General features: G+C 58.9%; 2 protein-coding genes across 5 annotated transcripts; one reads left to right on the forward strand and one right to left on the reverse strand.

The window, feature by feature from the left end:
• The first annotated feature begins 1,262 nt into the window (after nt 1-1,262).
• Nucleotides 1,263-15,451, forward strand: Baiap3 (BAI1 associated protein 3). Of its 3 annotated transcripts, none has more exons than XM_028854539.1 (34): nt 1,263-1,471; nt 5,911-6,044; nt 6,251-6,338; nt 6,535-6,615; nt 6,854-6,961; nt 7,519-7,578; nt 7,735-7,801; nt 7,909-8,104; nt 8,406-8,450; nt 8,570-8,647; nt 8,772-8,874; nt 9,205-9,312; nt 9,397-9,492; nt 9,591-9,694; nt 9,828-9,948; nt 10,400-10,524; nt 10,610-10,700; nt 10,822-10,878; nt 10,960-11,057; nt 11,158-11,209; nt 11,327-11,457; nt 11,562-11,685; nt 11,761-11,904; nt 11,996-12,088; nt 12,184-12,375; nt 12,466-12,534; nt 12,621-12,700; nt 12,772-12,880; nt 13,195-13,266; nt 13,415-13,495; nt 13,578-13,698; nt 13,775-13,898; nt 13,977-14,182; nt 14,265-15,451. In XM_028854539.1, exons 2-34 carry the CDS (start codon nt 5,920-5,922, stop codon nt 14,366-14,368), a joined length of 3,453 nt encoding a protein of 1,150 aa, XP_028710372.1. In that variant the 5' UTR covers nt 1,263-1,471; nt 5,911-5,919; the 3' UTR covers nt 14,369-15,451. The 3 variants fall into 3 exon arrangements, with proteins under 3 accessions (XP_028710372.1, XP_028710373.1, XP_028710371.1); XM_028854540.2 differs by lacking the exon at nt 1,263-1,471 and adding an exon at nt 1,805-2,056; XM_028854538.2 differs by lacking the exon at nt 1,263-1,471 and adding an exon at nt 3,744-4,290.
• On the reverse strand, nt 15,275-17,800 carry Tsr3 (TSR3 ribosome maturation factor). Of its 2 annotated transcripts, none has more exons than XM_028854547.1 (6): nt 17,633-17,800; nt 17,327-17,546; nt 16,739-16,932; nt 16,106-16,282; nt 15,914-15,977; nt 15,275-15,653 (listed from the first exon to the last, which is right to left on the reverse strand). In XM_028854547.1, exons 1-6 carry the CDS (start codon nt 17,742-17,744, stop codon nt 15,449-15,451), a joined length of 972 nt encoding a protein of 323 aa, XP_028710380.1. In that variant the 5' UTR covers nt 17,745-17,800; the 3' UTR covers nt 15,275-15,448. The 2 variants fall into 2 exon arrangements, with proteins under 2 accessions (XP_028710380.1, XP_028710381.1); XM_028854548.2 differs by having other exon boundaries at nt 17,652-17,735.
• Nucleotides 17,801-17,845: the final 45 nt, after the last annotated feature.

Below are 17,845 nucleotides of genomic sequence, written 5' to 3' on the forward strand. Positions count from 1 at the left end.
TCCAATTCCTATCCCCTATAGAGGGGCAGTGTGGGGCACAGAGTCCAGGACCCCTTCCCTTGCTCATCTGACATCCTTGTCCTGACCGTGGGGTCACATCTTTTATCCCCTTCGCCTGCCCTGGCTGTGCCAAGCTGGAGATTGACTATGGGAATTGAACATCCTGCAGGACAGTATTCTGTTCTGTCTCCTATCTTCACAGGGAAGGGCGCAGGACTTGTAGCTGTGATCTGGGATACAGACAGGTGGCAATATCCACCTCACCTGTATGCTCCCTGGGATGAAGGGCTCTGGCCAGGCTGCTGCCCCCCAGAAGTTTCCTCCCCAGTTCCCAGTAATGAGGACCACGGACCCCTGCCAGGCAGGCGCTCCTTTGGAAGCCAGCCTCACTTTGGCCCTCCCCAGCGGAGATGCTCTTTGCTACAGTCTTGGGTGGAGGATTTTCAGGCCTGTTTTCCTGATCCTCACACTGGTTGGCGTCCTTCCCATAAAAACGAGACCTTTGGGATAAACTCTAAAGCAAGGTGGCCAGTGGTATCCCACCGAGGTCAGAGTTGGTCCCCAGAAGTCTACTGAGCCCTAGAACAGGCCAGAACGACTCAGCAGCTCTCCCTGGGTGGCTGGGAAACCTATACAGCAGGAACCCTGTCGGGTATGTCCTCTCCCCCAGCTCCAGAGCGAGCACATTCGGGAACGGACAGGCAACTGGTTTAACAAGCCTCCAGGTGACCATCTCCGCTCAAGCGGTGGAGATTGAGTGAGGAGGGACTCTAGGGAATAAGTGGCCTGGGAAGAGCAGAGTCCGGCTACTGTGGCCTAACCCAATCTTCTGCACGCACTCACGGACAACAGTGACGTCGTGAGATGTACCAGGTTAATGCCAGAGCTGATCTCCCTAGAAGAAAGCAGCTCCAGGCAGTACTGAGGGGCAGAGCTTTGGTGAGAGGGTTGGCTTTGGATATGACTGGAGAGCACTTCAAGAAACCCAGGCACTTCGCCTTTGGGCGACTGTAGCTTCTTCCCTGCGGCCCTGGGAAGGAGACCCCGCGACAGCCTCCTCCCTCGGGGCGGGGGTGGTGGTGGTGGTGGTGGTGGTGGTGGAGGGGTTAGCACAGCCAAGCGAGATCCAACGCAGCGCCCCTCTCTGCACCCACCTGTGGGTTACTGAGCCCAGCGCCCGGAGCAGGGGTTCTCTGGCCAGCACCAGGTGGGCAAGAACCCCCTCCCGACCCCAGACGCGCAGGGTGGGGGAGGACAGGGCTGGAACCTCTGACGAGCAAACGAGGCCAGGCCCCGCCTCCGCCCGCCCGCCCGCCCGCCCGCGCCCCCCGCCCGCCGCTCCCGCTCTGCAGTGCTCAGACTCCAGCGCGCGCGGCTGCTAGCGGTCGCTGTGCTTTGGTGTCCCCAGCCAGTGCGACAGCGACGCCAGCAGGGACCCCCGACCCCCGTGGTCCCCGAACCCCTGTCCACGGTGAGTGCTGTAACTCCTGCCCGGTGCCGTCAGACTGCCGTCGGGGCTTAACCTGCCTCCCACCCAGACAGACAGACAGACAGACAGATGCGACGGGCCCCCTCGGGCTCAGGCCCTCTGGCTAATATGCTCCGCTCCCCATGGGGCTCGGGGATTGAAGGCATCGGGGTAACGGGAAACTGAGGCCCTGGGGAAACTGAGGCCGCGCGTGCTCAGAGGGGCGGGGTCGCACGGCCGGCGTCCTGGGCTCTGAACGCAGTAGAGGACGCTCCGGGGTCTGCACTGCAGAACGCGGGGGAGGGCTGAAGGGCGGGACCTCACGACCCGGAGAGTGCGCACCTGCTACCCCAGTTCCCACGGTCGCTGCTGAGCTACCTGACTGTGACCCCTCTTCCCAGTAGAGGCCGCTGACAGAAGCGGAGCTGGGGACCTCGGAGACGCCCCGCGGGGCTTCTCTGAAGCCTTTCTAGAGGGCTGAATCCCATCAAGTTAGCGGGAGGAAAAGGGCCCCCAGCGCCCGTGTCCCTCCCACTTTCCGACGACCGTGAGACCCTTGCCCTTACTAACCTGAAATTCCTGCCCAGGGTAAGCCTTGGTCCTCCCTGGTGGTCGCCCAGGAATTCGGGCCCCACCATTTGGTCTGGGGTCTGACGTTTTGTGTGTGTGTGTGTGTGTGTGTGTGTGTGTGTGTGTGTGTGTGTGTGAGAGAGAGAGAGAGAGAGAGAGAGAGACAGAGACAGAGACAGAGACAGAGACACAGAGACAATCAGAGACAGAAATAGGCAGAAAGAGACAGAGAGACAGAGACAGGCAGACAGAGGGAGACAGACAGACACACACACACACACACACACACACACACACACACACAGAAATATTACAACAGAGTAGTTCCCATACTCCCCTCGGACCTCCTGCCTTCCAGGGGGAGAAACTACAACAGAATGGGGGGGAGGGTAACCACAATCCCCCTCCCATCACAAAAAAACAAAAAAACCAAAAAAAACCAGCCGATCAGGAGCAACTCAACAGAGACAGGTAAGTGGCAGGTAAGGCTCCTGGGAAGAGTGGACCGTTCTCTATCAGTGGGGCATGGAGAGCATCCCTGCTGCCTGCTGCTGGCCTCTGACCTGAGAAGCTCTAGTTCACTTACAGAGAGCAAAGTGCAGATCCCCTGGCTCCTTCCTGGGAAATCAGGGAGGAATGGGCGCCCAAGCAGCATGTGGAACGGGTAGACCAGATGAGCCGTACTTGGCCACTGTCCCTCACGAGGAGGGGAGGTTGAGGAGGTCCAGAGGCCAGGGGGAGATCTGGGAATCCAGGAAAACTTGGGAAGGGTCTGAGAGGTAAGGTGAGGACTGGCCAGGAAGAGGGGTGGGAAGCAGAGAAGACCAAAGAAGAGACCCCGGGATGCCACCCTGCCACCATCTGTCCCAGTGTCCAGAGGTCCATATGCACTAAAGGTGCCTCCTCAGCACTCTAGTCCTTATTATGGGTTGGGAGCCTAGGAAGACCCCTCCAGCCCTCTCCTAAGCTGCCCTTAAATTCTCTGCCTCGTTACCACCAGATCTTCAAATGGCTGGCTAGTAGGCGACAGCTTAGGGTGGGAGTCCTGGGTGAAATCCTGCCTCTGCACAGCTTGCCCCAGTCACAGACAGGAGTGGTGACTAGCTTTCGCTCAGCTCCCCCACCCCACCCCACCCCGTTCATATGGAAAGAGCTTCGTGTCTGGTCCTTCCTTTGCTTGCTGGACAGTTGGGAGCTATGACTCTGGCCCTAGTGACTGGGGGTGAGCAGGGCTGTGGCCACATCCTGCTGTCCTACTCTCCAAGGCCAGAAGGGACAGTGAAATGGAGACTAGCGTCTGACCTGGGCCCACCAGAGAGACTGGTAGAAGGTGGGGCTTGGGGGTAGCGCTGCACTCAGCTCACTGCTGCCCTCTACAGGTTGAGACTTCCAGAAATCCATGGGTAGTGTTCAAATGCTTACAGGTTTGTGACGATGAATGATCAGGTCCTGGCTGGACACAGAGGCCTCTTTGACAGGTGTCTCTCAGGGCCCGGGCGGTTGGGTCAGAGACGGTAACAGCTGCTGAGACACCCTGAGGTTTCCAAGGGGACCAGAGCTGTTTCTGGGCATCAGGATGAGCCAGCTCTTATGGAGACTGCAGCTGACATACTGCTGTTAGCCTCATCCTAGCAACAGACTCAGGATGGGGGTACGCGGGGGGGGGGGCAGCGGGCTCACAGCTGAACCTGAGCTCAGGACACCACAGGAAAATACAGTGTTTGCACAGCAGAGCCTTACGTCCCCGGATAGCACCTGCGGCTGGTGACCCCGGGCAGGTTCCCGAGCCCACACCTGTTTCCTTGTTTGAGCCAAGGCAGGGGTGCCTCCCTTAGCTCCTGTACCGTCAGGTTGCTTTGCTTCTGCGTCACATTTGTCTCCGGGACTGCAAGCCCCTGTAGCCCCATCACACTATCACACGTAGATGCAGCTGGCGGTTGCCTTGGCAACGGCTCAAGAAGCAGCTGCTTGCCTGGCTTGGGGTGCAGAGGGAGCCGCTCCTCCCTCTAGTTAGTGAAGAGCGGGGCCTGTGACACTTGGCCACCTGGGACCTCAGGACTGGCCACGTGTGGCAGAAGCTTGCCGGGCTCTCGCATTTGGGAGGAGGTTTGTGGGGCTCCCCTCGGGGTGCAGAGCCACCTGGCCTCCTTCACGTCTGCAGCTCTGGGGTCTCACTGGTCGGAGCAAAGGGGTCAGAATGCAGCACCCCCGAGGAATGCTGGCTTCGGCCAGTGGGAATGGTGGAAACAGAGGTAAGATGGAGAGCTTCTCACCACAGACAGACAGGCTCCGTGGCCCAAAGAAGCTCTGCAACCTCTGACCACCCCGAGACCCTGGGCCAGGAGAAGAACTTGCCGTGGAGTCCATTTCCTGTCTTATGAAGTGGAAGTGACAGTCTCCCCTTGCTAGGACTAATGAGACAGTGTAGATGAGTGTCAGTGTCCAGTGGTGGGTGGCAGGCACAGACTACATGTATCCTGTTAATGTGGCCATCAAGACAGGGACCCCAAGGGGTGAGTGCTGTGTGACAGAGATGACAGAGATGGCCTGGATGGGGGATAGTGTGTCTCAGGAAAGAGAGGGGACCTCCCTGGGGTAGTGTGGGGAAGGCCCAGGCCCAGAAGTGGTTGTATGACCCAGGGTGGGGGATGCACAGGGTGGTGTCGTGGAAATACGGGAGGCCACCGTATCCTAGGTACCACATTACCCTTCAATTTGGGGTCTACGGAGTAAACAGCTCTTGCTGAAGGTTATGCAGATGCAGATACAGCCAGCTCTTCCTCCCGAATGTGGGTGGGTAGGCGAGGTCTGGGCACTCACCAAGCATACGAGAAGCAGAGATTCTCAGATGATCCTAAGCCTGTCACCCCAAAAAGAAGGGTGCCCTCCTAGTATTCAGTCTCAGAATTGCCACTGTGATCCCTGATGCCCAGTCCACCTACCAGGGCTACCAGTGTGCTCAGTCCATACACTTCAACCCCCGGACCTCAAGTTCCGACTAGAATGGCTGACAGGAGGCCATAGGGTCAGGGTCAGCGTCACCCTGGGCCTGGACTCCATTAGCAGTTTGGAAGCCACTCTCCTAGAGATGACATCCAGGTTGCTTTGGCAGGGTGCAGGATGCAGCAGGATAGCTTGGTTGCCACAGCAACAGGCGGGCAACTGATTCAGTGGACTAGTAAGCAGGGAGCTCGGGATGCAGCTGAACACTTCCAGCCTCCCCCAAATGAGACACAAGAGTTTCATGCTCCTTTTTACTGATTGTGGGGTGATAACTCTGCTTCAGAGGGCACTGGCTCTTATGTTGTGTTGGATATGTGTAAGGACCATAGAGCAGCTCCCTCCTGGGCATTCTGGCCTCAGGGACAAGTGCCAACCCTACCCCGGACTCATGGGTGTAAGGGCCAAACCACAGACTAGTGTCTTGCCTCGCTGTTTTGGCCTTCTGTGGAGAAGGCCTGTGTACTATCTGCTCTGGCTCCAATTGGACAAGGGTATTGGTGAGGACCCTGGTAATAGACACATTCTGTCACACTGTCCTGGGGGGTTGGGGCTCAGCTGGGGTACATACCAGCCTTGGATGTGGGAGCAGAACATACCTGTCTCCACTGTACTTTCACTCAGAGAACCAACTCTGTGCCTGGCACTCCCACCTGAGGGTATCTGTCACCACATCCCAGGGCCGCTGTACAAGGGACATAAAGGCTATTAGGTCCCTTGTCTGGTGTGGCAGCAGCGTCCGTAAAGTCCCCTGCGGGGACTCAGCACAGTGCAGGGTGGCCTCAGACCTGCGGGCCATTAGTCCCCTCTGCTAGCTTCAGCGGCGGCGGCGCAGTGGTAAAGCCAAGGACAAACTGATGTGCTTGCTGCAGGTGGCTGCCATGTCAACCTTGCTGGACATCAAGAGCAGCGTGCTCAGGCAGGTGCAGGTTTGCCCATCTTTCCGCCGTAAGACGGAGCAGGAGAACCCAGGCGCAGACGCACAGGAGCCCGCCACAGGGGCCTGGTGGGTACCCCAGGGCCGACTGTGCAGGGCACGTGGGCCTGGCCTCCCTCCACTAGCTGGCCTGTACACTTGTCCAGTGCCAATCCACATGGGTGGGAGAGGGACCAAGGGGGTCTAAGCTCAAGGCCAAGAACACCGTGGTTGTCCCCTTGATCCACTCTCTCTGTGGCTTCTTGAATCATGTTCTGACCTAGGCTTTCTTCCAGGAAACCTGGGGACGGTGTGGAGTTCTTCGCCCACATGCGCCTCATCCTGAAAAAGGGGGATGGCAGACAGGGCCTGCCATGCCCTGAGGTGAGGACCCCATTTCTAAATGGTGTAGGGACTGCTACTCAGCACAGGCTACTGTTCTAGGTCCTATCTGACCCCCACCCCAAACCTCTCATCTCGTGAGCACCTTCGTTCATCCAGCTAGAGGTCCGGGGGCAGCTGCAGACTCAGGCGCCGCTGCCTTCACAGACCTTCACCTGGCGCTCTAACTCCCTCACAGGTTCTTTTGCGCAGTGGTTCCCCGGCCCCTGCTGAGCCTGTGGACCCCAACCGTGGCATGAGAAACCTGACCCAGGAGGAGGTAATGGGTGTCCGGGGTGTCTAAGCCCAGGGAGGGACTGTAACTCCTTTCTCTAGGGTTGTAGGGCCCTTGGTCTGGTGACAGGTGGGTAGGGCAGTTGGGTGAGCAGGAGCAGGAGCGCTAAGGCTGGGGATCCACTCATAGTGGGAGGGGCTGCTTGGGGCTGATGCACCAGAAGGGTAGAGCAGGGGCTGAGATGCTCTGCTGTGGCTGGGAACTCAGGGCCTGTTTCCTGAAGGTGGAGATGCTCTACGAGGAGGCCTTGTACACAGTCCTCCACCGGGCAGGCACCATGGGCCCCGACCAGGTGGATGACGAGGAGGTCTTGCTAAGCTACCTTCAGCAGGTGAGCAGGGCTCCACCCACCTGGGCCCCACCCACCACCCTGCCTCACTCTGGGGAGGACTGAGATGTGTGTGTGTGCACCTGTACACACCACACACACACACACACACACACACACACACACACACACACTCTGGTGCCAGTATCACCTGGATGACAACACAAAATGCACACACCAGTGTCCACTGGTGAATATCCACGGTGGGTGGAGGAGACCTGGTTAGACATGGAGACACATGTGCAGAGGATGCAGGACAGATAACACAGACACAATTAGAAAGGGCCGGCTGGTACTCAGAGGAGGGCAGAGTAGTCAGAGGGTATGTTTCCTTCCCACTGGTGTGTGCTCTGCATTATCCTGTCTCCGCCCTGCTCACCACATCTGTGCCATGCCCTCACCCGCTCACTCCTCTGAATGCTCGGAACCATAGCACCAGCTGGGCGGCGGTCTTCCACATGGTAGGGCAGAGGGACAATTCCCTCCTGTGCACATTCCTGAGACTCCTGAGACAACACAAGCTTTCCCCAGACTCCTACTTACCTGCCCATCACCCACAGGTGTTTGGCACCAGTTCTGAAGAACACACGGAGGCCATCACTCGTGTGAAGAAAGCCAAGGTGAGGTTGTGCACACCCAGGCAGGTACTGGCTGGCCAGCAGTGGCATCTGTGGGGCAGGAAGGGATACCAGGGTGGCAGGAAAAGTGGGGGGCTGTAACATGCATGCTGAGGCTGCTTAGTCCTGTGAAGTCTCCCAGTACCCTTCTGTCTGTAGGCTCCCACATATGCCCTGAAAGTCTCCGTCATGCGCGCCAAGAACCTTCTGGCTAAAGACCCCAATGGTAAGTGGGTATCTGGTAGGCCCTCGTAGTGCCTGGCAGCTGTTCCTGGGAGCTGTGGGCAGTGGAAAATGCGAGGGCCGAGGGCTGAGGCACCTGCTCCATTTCAGGCTTCAGTGATCCATACTGCATGCTGGGCATCCTGCCGGCCTCTAGTGCCCCACAGGAGTCGAGCGGGCAGAAGGAGCAGCGCTTTGGCTTCCGCAAAGGCAGCAAGCGTAGCAGCCCACTGCCCGCCAAGTGTATCCAGGTCACCGAGGTCAAGAGCAGCACCCTGAATCCTGTCTGGAAAGAGCACTTCCTGTTGTAAGGCTCCTAGCGTGATGATAGCCAAATGCCCCAAACGATGACCACTCATTGCTGCTCAGGAAGCTTGTAAGAGGGACTGGTAATGTACCCACTCCCCAGAGGAATAGTCAAAGACCCACAGACAGATGTTGTTTGTGTCCCTGTGGCCTCATAGCTGGTAGCCAGTAGAGGTTAGGATGTGAGCCCAGCAGTCTGTGTGGAGAACATGGCTACTAGTTGCTCCTGGATCTCTCCCTGCCTCAACCCTGGCCGGATGTGGCCTGGGAGTTTCATACACATTTCTCTGTCTTCTCTGCAGTGAAATTGAGGATGTCAACACAGACCAGCTGCACCTGGACATCTGGTAGAGGACCCTGAGCTTGGCAGGGCATGGGATGGGGTGGCATCTCTGGTCTGGGACAGAATGAGGGGCGAGCTCCAAGCTGGGCTGGGAACTCCAGTCAAACCATCTTCCACCTTCAGGGACCACGATGACGACGTATCCCTGGCAGAGGCATGCAGGAAGCTGAATGAAGTTATTGGCCTGAAGGGCATGAGCAGGTATGGGGTGGGGGAGGTGGGGAGTCATAACCCTAGATCTGTGCATGCAGCTTAGTCACAGGGGTCAGGGGCTTTCCAGGGTCACCAGAGTGATACCACTCTGCTACCCCACCTGTTTTGCCAGATACTTCAAACAGATTGTCAAGTCGGCCCGTGCAAATGGGACAGCAGGGCCCACCGAGGACCACACTGATGACTTCTTGGGCTGCCTCAACATCCCTATCAGGGTGTGTGGGGGAGGGAACACTAACTGGGTGTGTATGGATGATTAGGACCCTTGGTGGGTGCATGGGGATGCCCCAGAGCTCTTGGGCATTTCCAGTGGCAGTGTCCCATGATTCCCATAGAGCATCCTACTCTCTTGGGGCTGGAGGAGGTGGGCTGCATTGGGCACCTACTCAGCATCATTCCCTTCTCCTCAGGGTCCCAGAGGGGAGCTTGTTTTGTCTTTACCGGGGTTTGAAAGCACCCTACTACCGAGCCCTTTGGACTGTGTGGGAGGGAGAAGGGGCAGTCTCGAGGTCTGGTGTCACACCTTCCCATTCCACTCCTCTCAGGAGGTGCCTGTGGCGGGTGCAGACCGCTGGTTTAAGCTGGAACCACGCTCCAGTGCCTCCCGTGTGCAAGGAGACTGCCACCTGGTCCTCAAGCTGATCACCACCCAGGTGGGAAGCTATGGGGAGCCACATCTGCACACCCCTGCCTGCAGGGCTCAGAGCTGATGACAGACCTCGGGTTCTGCCTTCCAGAGGGACACTGTTATGAGTCAGCGTGGACGCTCAGGCTTCCTGTCCTACCTGTTGCTCCTCAGCCGCGTGCTGCGGTTTGAGCACCGAGTAGAGGAGGTAGTGGGTGCCCTTGGTCTGCTGAGTAGAGAGTCAGGGGTCCAGAGTAGGGATGGGGTGGCTCTCTGGCCTCTGCCCACCCTGGCTCTCTTCTCCAGCCGAACTCCAGCAGCTGGCGTGGTGAGCTTAGTGGGCCTGGGACCACTGTCCTTTGTCTGCATGGAGCCCAAAGCAATCTGTCACCCTTGCAGCTGGCGGTGCTGTGAGTAGGCAGGGTGGCCCTGTGGGTAGAGCCGCCGGAGGAGGCTGTAGGCGGGTGGAGCGTGGGAAAGACAGTGCTGTGGGGTGGGGCCCGCTGTGCAAGAGCAGACCACCAGCTTGGACTCCTATCATAGGCACTGGCAAGTCAGTAGCCGCCACCATCAGACACGCACCCTGGACTATGGCTACCTGCTGGGGCTGCTGGAAGATGTGCAGGCACACTGGGAGGAGGCAGCTTCACTGCCCCAGGAACAGGTGGGTATGGACATGGCTACAGGTCTGTGTGCTATTGATAAAAGAGTCCACTGGGAGCCAAGGGACCTACCTCATAGGTAGGTTTGAAAACATGAAACACATGACATGGGGGAGAGTGCTGTGCAGTAGGAGGAGGTAGTTGCAATGGAGTAACTTTGGAAGGATGCCGCAGAGGTCAGCCTGGGCTGAGGGCAAAGCCTCTGAGGTGGCGAGTGTCCGAGCAGCGGGAGCAAGTGGGCACCGGCAGTGTGGAGCTGCGAGGACAGGAGCTATAAAGGCGCTGCGGCCGGTAGGCGCAGCGAGGGGAGAGTTGTGGGAGTCAGGAGTGGGACAGGCCGTTGGGAAGGGACTGGGCTAGCTGGCTGCCCGGAGCAGTGGTTTTCAGTGTCTGTGAGCAGAGCTGCCTTGGACCTCGTCCCTGTCTTGACTCTGAAGAACCCGTTCTCTGCAGGAGGAGAGCCTAGCTGACAGCTTCTCCGCCTTCTCGGAGTTCGGGCTGAGGCTGCTGCGCCAGCTCCGGGATTACTTCCCGGCCACCAACAGCACGGCTGTGTATCGCTTGGAGCTGCTGCTCAAGTGGGTGGTAGCACAGCAGGATGGGGTGGGGGGGCTGGAGGGCCGGGGGTGGGAGCAGGCCTCCTCAGCTGGCCGTCCTCACCAGGTGCCTGGAGAAGCTACAGCTCTTCCAGCCAGCCTTCGAGATCTGCCCCTTCGAGACAGAGCTCAGCATGGACATTGCTGCTGCTCTGAAGGTGTGTCCGGACCCATCTTGGCCCTCCTTCCCTTGGCCCCTGCAAGGCCCTGCTGTCCACAGGTGCTTAACCTGACTCTTCCCTTCAATCCGCTGCGTTGCTTTCCTGGCTACTCCGACAGCGGGGTAATCGTGAGTGGTATGACCAGCTCCTGAACACCAAGAGTCCTCGAGAGCAGGTGTGGATCTGGACGGCATGGGCTGGAGACCCAGGGTGTTCAGGGGGTACGCTGGTCACTTCAAGCCTGGCTTTCTTGCAGCCAGGGCCGCAGCGCCTAGCGGGGCTTGTTGAACTTGCAGACATCATCTATGAGGACTTGCAGTCCTGCTATGGGGTCTACGCCAGCCTCTTCCATGGGTAGGCCCTTGCCCTGGGTGCTGCCACTGGCCAGAACGGGCTGGGTTGGAATGGAAGGGCTGGCTGGTGGGAACGGGTGGCTGAGGCTTGTCTTTTACAGTATCCTTAAGGTGGACTTCTTCACTCTTACCTTCCGGCAGCTGGAACGTCTGGTGAGGGGGAGTCCCTTACCCTGGGTGCCTGTGGGTACTGGAGACCGGGGAGAAGTCCCTGGTTAAGAGGGTCCCTAGATTTACTTTGGCAATGGCCTAATCCCACCATCTGAGCAGGTGGCTGAGGAGGCATGGGTACTGACAGAGGAGCTGAGTCCCAAGATGAACCTAGAGGTAGCCTCAGGGCTCTTTGAGCTCTACCTGACCCTGGCAGATACCCAGCGTTTCTGGAGCTGCATCCCTGGACGGTGGGTACCCCGCCTTGAACTGGTATCTCCTTAGCTCTGAACCTGGAGACCTCTGGGTAAAGGTATGTGAATCCTGATGGGCTCTGAGCAAGTGTTCACTGCAGGGAAAGCCGCTCCCTTGCCCTGGCTGGCATCCACACCCCGTTTCTGCCGGCTGTGAAGCTCTGGCTGCAGGTGCTGAGGGACCAGGCCAAGTGGCGTCTGCAGGGAGCTGTGGATGTAGACACGGTGAGTGTGTGCTCAGCTGCACGGTGCTGGCTCATCCTGTACCCCTGCAACATCAGCCCCCTTCTGCCTTTGTAGCTGGAGCCTGTGGATGCGGCTTCCAAACACAGCAGCTCCGCGGCCACCGCCAGCCTCTGCCTCAGCCACATCCAGGAGCTCTGGGTCCGCCTGGCCTGGCCTGACCCTGCCCAGGCCCAGACGTTAGGCACTCAGCTCAGCCAGGTACATGGGCTGGGGATATGTGGGGAGTAGATCAGGAGATGGGGCAGGGGCAGGGGCAGGGTCCCAAGCTCCCTGCCCATCTCTGCCCCAGGACATGTGTGAGGCCTCCCTCTTCTACACGGAACTGTTGAGGAAGAAGGTGGACACCCAGCCAGGGGCTGCTGGTGAGGCCGTGAGTGAACAGGTGAGTGGCTGGATGTAAGGGGACAGGTGGCTGGGTGGGGTCACCCCCCAACTCCCTTGACAGCTGCCCAGCTGCCTCTGGCCATACCTCCCCAGCTCTGTGTGGTGCTCAACAACGTGGAGTTGGTGCGCAGAGCTTCTGGGCAAGCGCTAAGAGGCCTGGCATGGCCGGAAGGGGCCAGTGGCCTGGAGGGAGTGCTCCCCCGCCCTCTCCTCAGCAGCATACAGGCCCTGGATGAAGATCTCCAGCGGGAGGCCCACACCGTGACAGCACATCTGACTTCCAAGGTGGGCAGAGGGGTGGGGCCCGGGACTCGTAGTCATGTGGGGACTGTTGTTGAATCCCTACTCTTGTTCTGAGCACCACCCCTCTCTCAGATGGTGGCAGACATCAGGAAGTACGTCCAGCACATCAGTCTGTCCCCCGACTCTATTCAGAATGACGAGGTAAGTGGAGGGGATCGGCGGGGAGTCGGTATGCCGGGGGCAGGCTGAGGTCCAGCTGGGCCAGCCCTGAGGACTCCTGCCTACAGGCTGTAGCCCCACTCCTGAAATACCTAGACGAGAAGCTGGCCTTGCTGAATGACTCCCTGGTGAAGGAGAACCTGAGCAGGTACCAGCTAGGTAGTGGGGCAGGTGGGGGTGCTTGCTGGCCCAGGGAGTCACCCCAGGGTGTTCCTCTAGGGTGCTGGAGGCTCTCTGGGAGCTGCTGCTTCAGGCCATTCTGCAGGCACTGAGTGCAAACAGAGACGTCTCCGCTGATTTCTATGGTCGCTTCCACTTCACACTCGAGGTAGGGTCCCAAGGAACCCCCAGGTCCGTCTCCCAAGGCCCCCTCCCTGCTGCCCCATAGGACACTAAACCTGCCCGGGTACTCCAGTCTACTGGCAGCTCTTCTTCCCTACAGCCCAAACACCTTAGGACAGCTGTTCCCACAGCTGTCTGGCCTCAGGCGCTGGCATTTCCCAGGCCTCCTGGGGATGTCTGAGGTGCCTCGGATTTGAGAAGCGGCTTTGCCTTGGCTCCTAAGACCCAGTGCTCGCCGAACCTGCAGGTCTTCAGCACAGGCCAGCCCTCTGACAAGCCTCTCTTCTTTCCCTGTTGTAGGCTCTGGTCAGTTTCTTCCATGCTGAGGGCCAGGGGCTGCCCTTGGAGAACCTGAGGGATGGAAGCTACAAGGTGAGCTTTCTGGAGGAGCTGAGCCTTCTGTAGGAACAAGTTCAGCCGGCCGCCCTGCAGTGGGCAGCCTCGTGCTGCTCAGAAGCCTCTGTGAGGGCCCCTGGCTGCCCTGCCAGGGACCAGTCACCAGTGCCAGCTTCCCTTGCAGAGGCTGGAGGAGGAGCTGCGGCTGCACAAATGTTCCACCCGAGAGTGCATCGAGCAGTTCTACCTGGACAAGCTCAAGCAGGTGGGACTGGCGTCGTCTACCCACAGGCCTGCTCGGAGACCCGGCTTCCTTCACTGGCTTTCTCCCCTGGCCTTTCCCACAGAGGTCTCTGGAGCAGAACCGGTTTGGGCGCCTGACTGTCCGATGCCATTATGAAGCGGCTGAGCAGAGGCTGGCTGTGGAGGTGCTGCATGCAGCAGATCTACTGCCCTTGGATGCCAACGGTGAGGCCCAGCAGCAGCAGCAGCAGCAGCAGGGGGAGGGGCCAGGGAGACATTTGGCTCACACTGTGTCTTCCAGGTCTGAGTGACCCCTTTGTGATTGTGGAGCTTGGCCCACCACACCTCTTCCCACTGGTCCGCAGCCAGAGGACCCAGGTGAAAGCCCGGACATTGCACCCGGTGTATGATGAGCTCTTCCACTTGTGAGTGCCTGCCTGGCCTGCTGTGCCCCATGCCTGAGTCATATGGCTGCGGCAGGCTCCTGACTGCCCTGTCTACAGCTCCGTGCCTGCAGAGGCATGCCGCCGCCGCGGGGCCTGCGTGCTGTTCACGGTTATGGACCACGACTGGCTGTCCACCAATGACTTTGCCGGGGAGGCGGCCCTTGGCCTGGGTGGCGTCAGTGGCATCGCAAGGCCACATGTGGGAGGGGGCATGAGACCCGGGCAGCCCATCACACTACACCTGCGCAGGCCCAGAGCTCAGGGTGAGTGAGAGTCCATGGGGTTGAGGGTGGTGGGCCTGGCCCAGACTGGCTTCCTCACGCCCACCTCCATATCCACCTACAGTGAGGTCTGCCCTGCGGATGCTAGAAGGCCGCACCAACAAAGAGGCACAAGAGTTTGTCAAGAAACTCAAGGAGCTGGAGAAGAGCATGGAGGCTGACCTCTGAGCACCCCGATGGTCACAGCCTGGCCCTCCCCACTTCCCTGTGGGGCCCACTTTGTGCAGCCAGGGGTTCTGGGGGCCCCTCCCTCACCATGTGACCTGCCTGCGCTGGTTGAACCCTGTGGCTTCTGTCTGGCTGTGTCTTTTGGTGTGTGCTGTGACCCCTTTGTGCCCCAGCATGCCCCACCTTGAATATGAGCAGCCAACTCAGAGGGACCTGGCCAGCATCTGCCTGTGGATGCAGAGCAGGATGGACGGATGGGACCTGACCCCAGTGGGCTCTCTTCCCTGGTGCAGTAGTCATAAGATCTCAGTGGACTCTGCCCCCTAGGGGCCATGAGGTAGTATCTGGAGACATCTGTGGTCACAACTAGGGAGTGGAGGGTACTGGTGCCAGGGGTGGACGGCCAGTGTTGCTGTTCACACCCCTGTAACCATCAGGTGGCCTGATGAGAAATGACTGATGTCTCATGGCAGTAGTACCACAGAGGAAGCCTCGTAGAGGAGGCCCTGCCCTGCTCCCCCAGGATAGGTCTCCACTGGCAGAGGCAAGAAGGCCAGGGGACAAGTTAGGTTAGCAGCTGCCAGGGTCCAGGCAGAGGGTGAGGGTTTCTCCTGCCTGCAGCTTCTCTCCTGATCTAGATGTTCTACCCGCAGCAGGTGAGCAAGGGACCGGTTGAGGATTGAGTTCTGGTTCCCACCTGGCTCCTGGGCCCAGGAGAGTTTCTCCCATAGTCACCATGAGGAAAGGGGCATTGCCCACAGGTGGAGATCAGGGTTAAGTGCTCTATGGCCAGCTGGTCAGATATCCTTTTACACATCTGTATGTGACCATACCGGACTTACCCCACAGCCCAGATCCACCCAGGTAGACTTCCCCAACCCTTAGCCAAGTACGAAGCAGCAGAACTCATATTGGGAGGCCCCTCCTTGGCTTTATCAAGAACTCTAGGGCAGAGCTCTAGGGCAGGACTCCAAACAAGGCTGTCACAGAAGTGTCCCAACAGGCCTGTCCATCCCCAGGTTCCACTGCCACCTCTGGACTAACGCACAGCAGCTTCAACAATGAACTTGTTTGCAACCTTCAGTCTCTCTGATGTCTCTTGACTTCTTCCCGGAGTTCAGGGGGGTCTCTGGCCTGCGCCTCTTGTTCTGTCTCTGCCTCTTGAGAGCAGCTGCTGTCTCCTCCATTAGCACCAGGTCCTCGTTCCTCACACTCACCACTGTCCTCCCCAGAATCCTCACTGTGCTCCTCAGACTCATCAGCGTCATCCATGTCCACGGGCAGCCTGGAAGGGAGGGAATGTACCTTGGTATGGACAAGGCCAGTACAGGGTTACCTTCCCTGTGACACTCAACCACTGAAGCCCTCAAGCAGGAGATACTCTGCGCCCAACCCCCTCCAGCAGGCAGCTGCTTTAAACTCTGTAATCAGCACCAGGCCTTCCTTGCTCGGGAAGCCACACCCACAAGGCAGGAGGGACTGGGCCAAGGCTCCAGGAGCACACTGGGCTTGAGCCATCACTTAGCGTGGATCCACAGGACCTACCAGGTACTGGCCACAGGCCTGTTGAGGTTTGCAAACTCTCGCCCGGAGTCCACATCAAAGGGATCTGAACGTAGAAAGGAAGGTGACCTCTTAAGTGATTTCAGGGCAGAGCCAAACTGGCGGCTCCAGGCTCCAAAGGACCTGAAGGGGCTTCCCAGCTGCCCTGGGGCTCCCAACCATGCCAGGCCTCACCGATCTCCTCCTCCTCAGGGGTGTCCTTGGCGCTAGCCAAGTACCCCTGCTCGGCCTGCAGCACCTCCTCTGGGCCATGGCAGGCTGCATACTTCTCCAGGAGCTCTCGGTTCAGGTCCAGGAAGCCCTTGCCCCACTTAAACTTCTGAAGCAAAATGACAGCAAGATCTGAGAAGCCTGGTAGAACAGAAACCAGAAATACACCTGGGACCCATCTAGAGAGCAGAGCTGTATCACCCCTTCCTGCCCTCCCAGGAAGCTTCACCACCTCTCAGTTCCCCAGGTTCCTCTCATTTGCTGAGAAACAGTCCTGCTATGCTGGTCCCAATGTCTCACGAGGTCTCCATCGGGGCCTCCCCTTGAATCCTACATTCCCTTCAGATGCTGAGAACAGAGTCTGGGGGCAGCGCTGTCACCACAGCGACGACCCACAGCTGTCCACTTTGCCTCTACCTCCGCTTCCCAAGGTCAAGGCTGTATGTGGGTACTGGAACTGAAACCAACCCTGCCCAATGGCTCCCAATAGAGTCTCCTCACATCCCCCTGCTCGGAATTGGCCAGAAGAAACCAGTCTTGGGGGGCACAGGCAGGTCTCGGACTGCCACGCCAGGCTTCCGGCAGCCTGAAACTCACCTACAATGCAGAAGGCAGCAGCAAAAGCTTCCACGCAGGAGAGTCTGCAGGGCCGGCCATAGTTTACAGGATTGGCAGCCAGGAGGTAAGGCAGGAGCCGCAAATGGCTCCCCCGCATCTTCCCAAAGGGTGTCTCATCCAGTTTGGCCCAGGAGCAGTCTATGACAGCGACCCCTGACTGTGCCACCAGCTGTCTGCCGGAGAGTGTAGGGTAGGTTCTGGGGCTCCAAGTAAGACATGTCTTTGGAGACCGGCTTCACTACAGATGAGATATGCTCGTCTTTCCAAACTATGGTTTATTGCAACGGTACAAAGAGCCCTCACTACCAAGCTTGGGGGCAGCTGCTGGGGGTAGCCGGACAACGTTTACTTAAGTTTTTCTGCTAGGCTCTTCTACACTCTAAGCCTCGCTTTATGAAAAGGGTCAAGTTTGATACAACCCTGCCCATGAGAAAGGCGTGGCCATCCAAGACCAAGAAGCAAGACTTGAAGAAAATGATCCTCACCATAAGGGGCGGTTTAACAAAGACAAGATAATGGAGAGGGCACTCCGACACCTCCCCGGTCCCCCAGGCCTCCGGTGCCTACCTGTCGGCGGGAGACACGTACTGAGTGCCTACGGGGCTGAGCACTAGACCGCCAAATCTTTGGCCCAGGCGCAGGCATCGTACCAGACCCAGGCGGGCCATTTTACGGCCCGTGCAGCGCCGGGGATCGCAGTGGCCAAGCTCCCACATAGCCAGGGCACAAGGCAGCGCCGCAGGGCCCGGGACATCCTGGCCCTCGGCCGCCTCAGGTTGCACGGATGCTGCAGAGAGAGAGAGAGGAAGGTCGGGTTCTCAGCGCCAGCTTCCAAGCCCGATCCGCTCGCTGCTCCGATCGCTCCAAACTCACCGCGCAGCGCAGCGCCCACCTCGTCAGCGAAAGCATCCAGAGAGCGGCCGGGGGGACGCCGGACACGACCGCTCTCCGTCCTGGACCCGCGCGCAACCTTCTTGCGGCCCATAGCCCCGGATAAAACCCTCCAGCCACGGCGTTTTGCTCGAGCGGTGTGCGCGTGCGCGCGCTCGCTCGCGCCGCTTCCGGTTTTGCGGGCAGGCAGTTCCT

The sequence above is a fragment of the Peromyscus leucopus genome, chromosome 8b, assembly GCF_004664715.2.
Source record: "Peromyscus leucopus breed LL Stock chromosome 8b, UCI_PerLeu_2.1, whole genome shotgun sequence".
NCBI lineage: Eukaryota > Metazoa > Chordata > Mammalia > Rodentia > Cricetidae > Peromyscus > Peromyscus leucopus.

Bases quoted from the DNA above. Each gene is read 5' to 3' on its own strand.
- Baiap3 (XM_028854538.2), top strand. The intron at 9,493-9,590 runs GTAGTGGGTGCC...TCTCTTCTCCAG, and splicing joins TTGAGCACCGAGTAGAGGAG to CCGAACTCCAGCAGCTGGCG. The intron at 9,695-9,827 runs GTGAGTAGGCAG...CTCCTATCATAG, and splicing joins CCCTTGCAGCTGGCGGTGCT to GCACTGGCAAGTCAGTAGCC.
- Tsr3 (XM_028854547.1), bottom strand. From the start codon at position 17,744: ATGGGCCGCAAGAAGGTTGCGCGCGGGTCCAGGACGGAGAGCGGTCGT. The intron at 16,933-17,326 runs GTAGGCACCGGA...ACTCTCCGGCAG, and splicing joins TACGTGTCTCCCGCCGACAG to ACAGCTGGTGGCACAGTCAG. The intron at 15,978-16,105 runs GTGAGGCCTGGC...TTCTACGTTCAG, and splicing joins CCCTGAGGAGGAGGAGATCG to ATCCCTTTGATGTGGACTCC.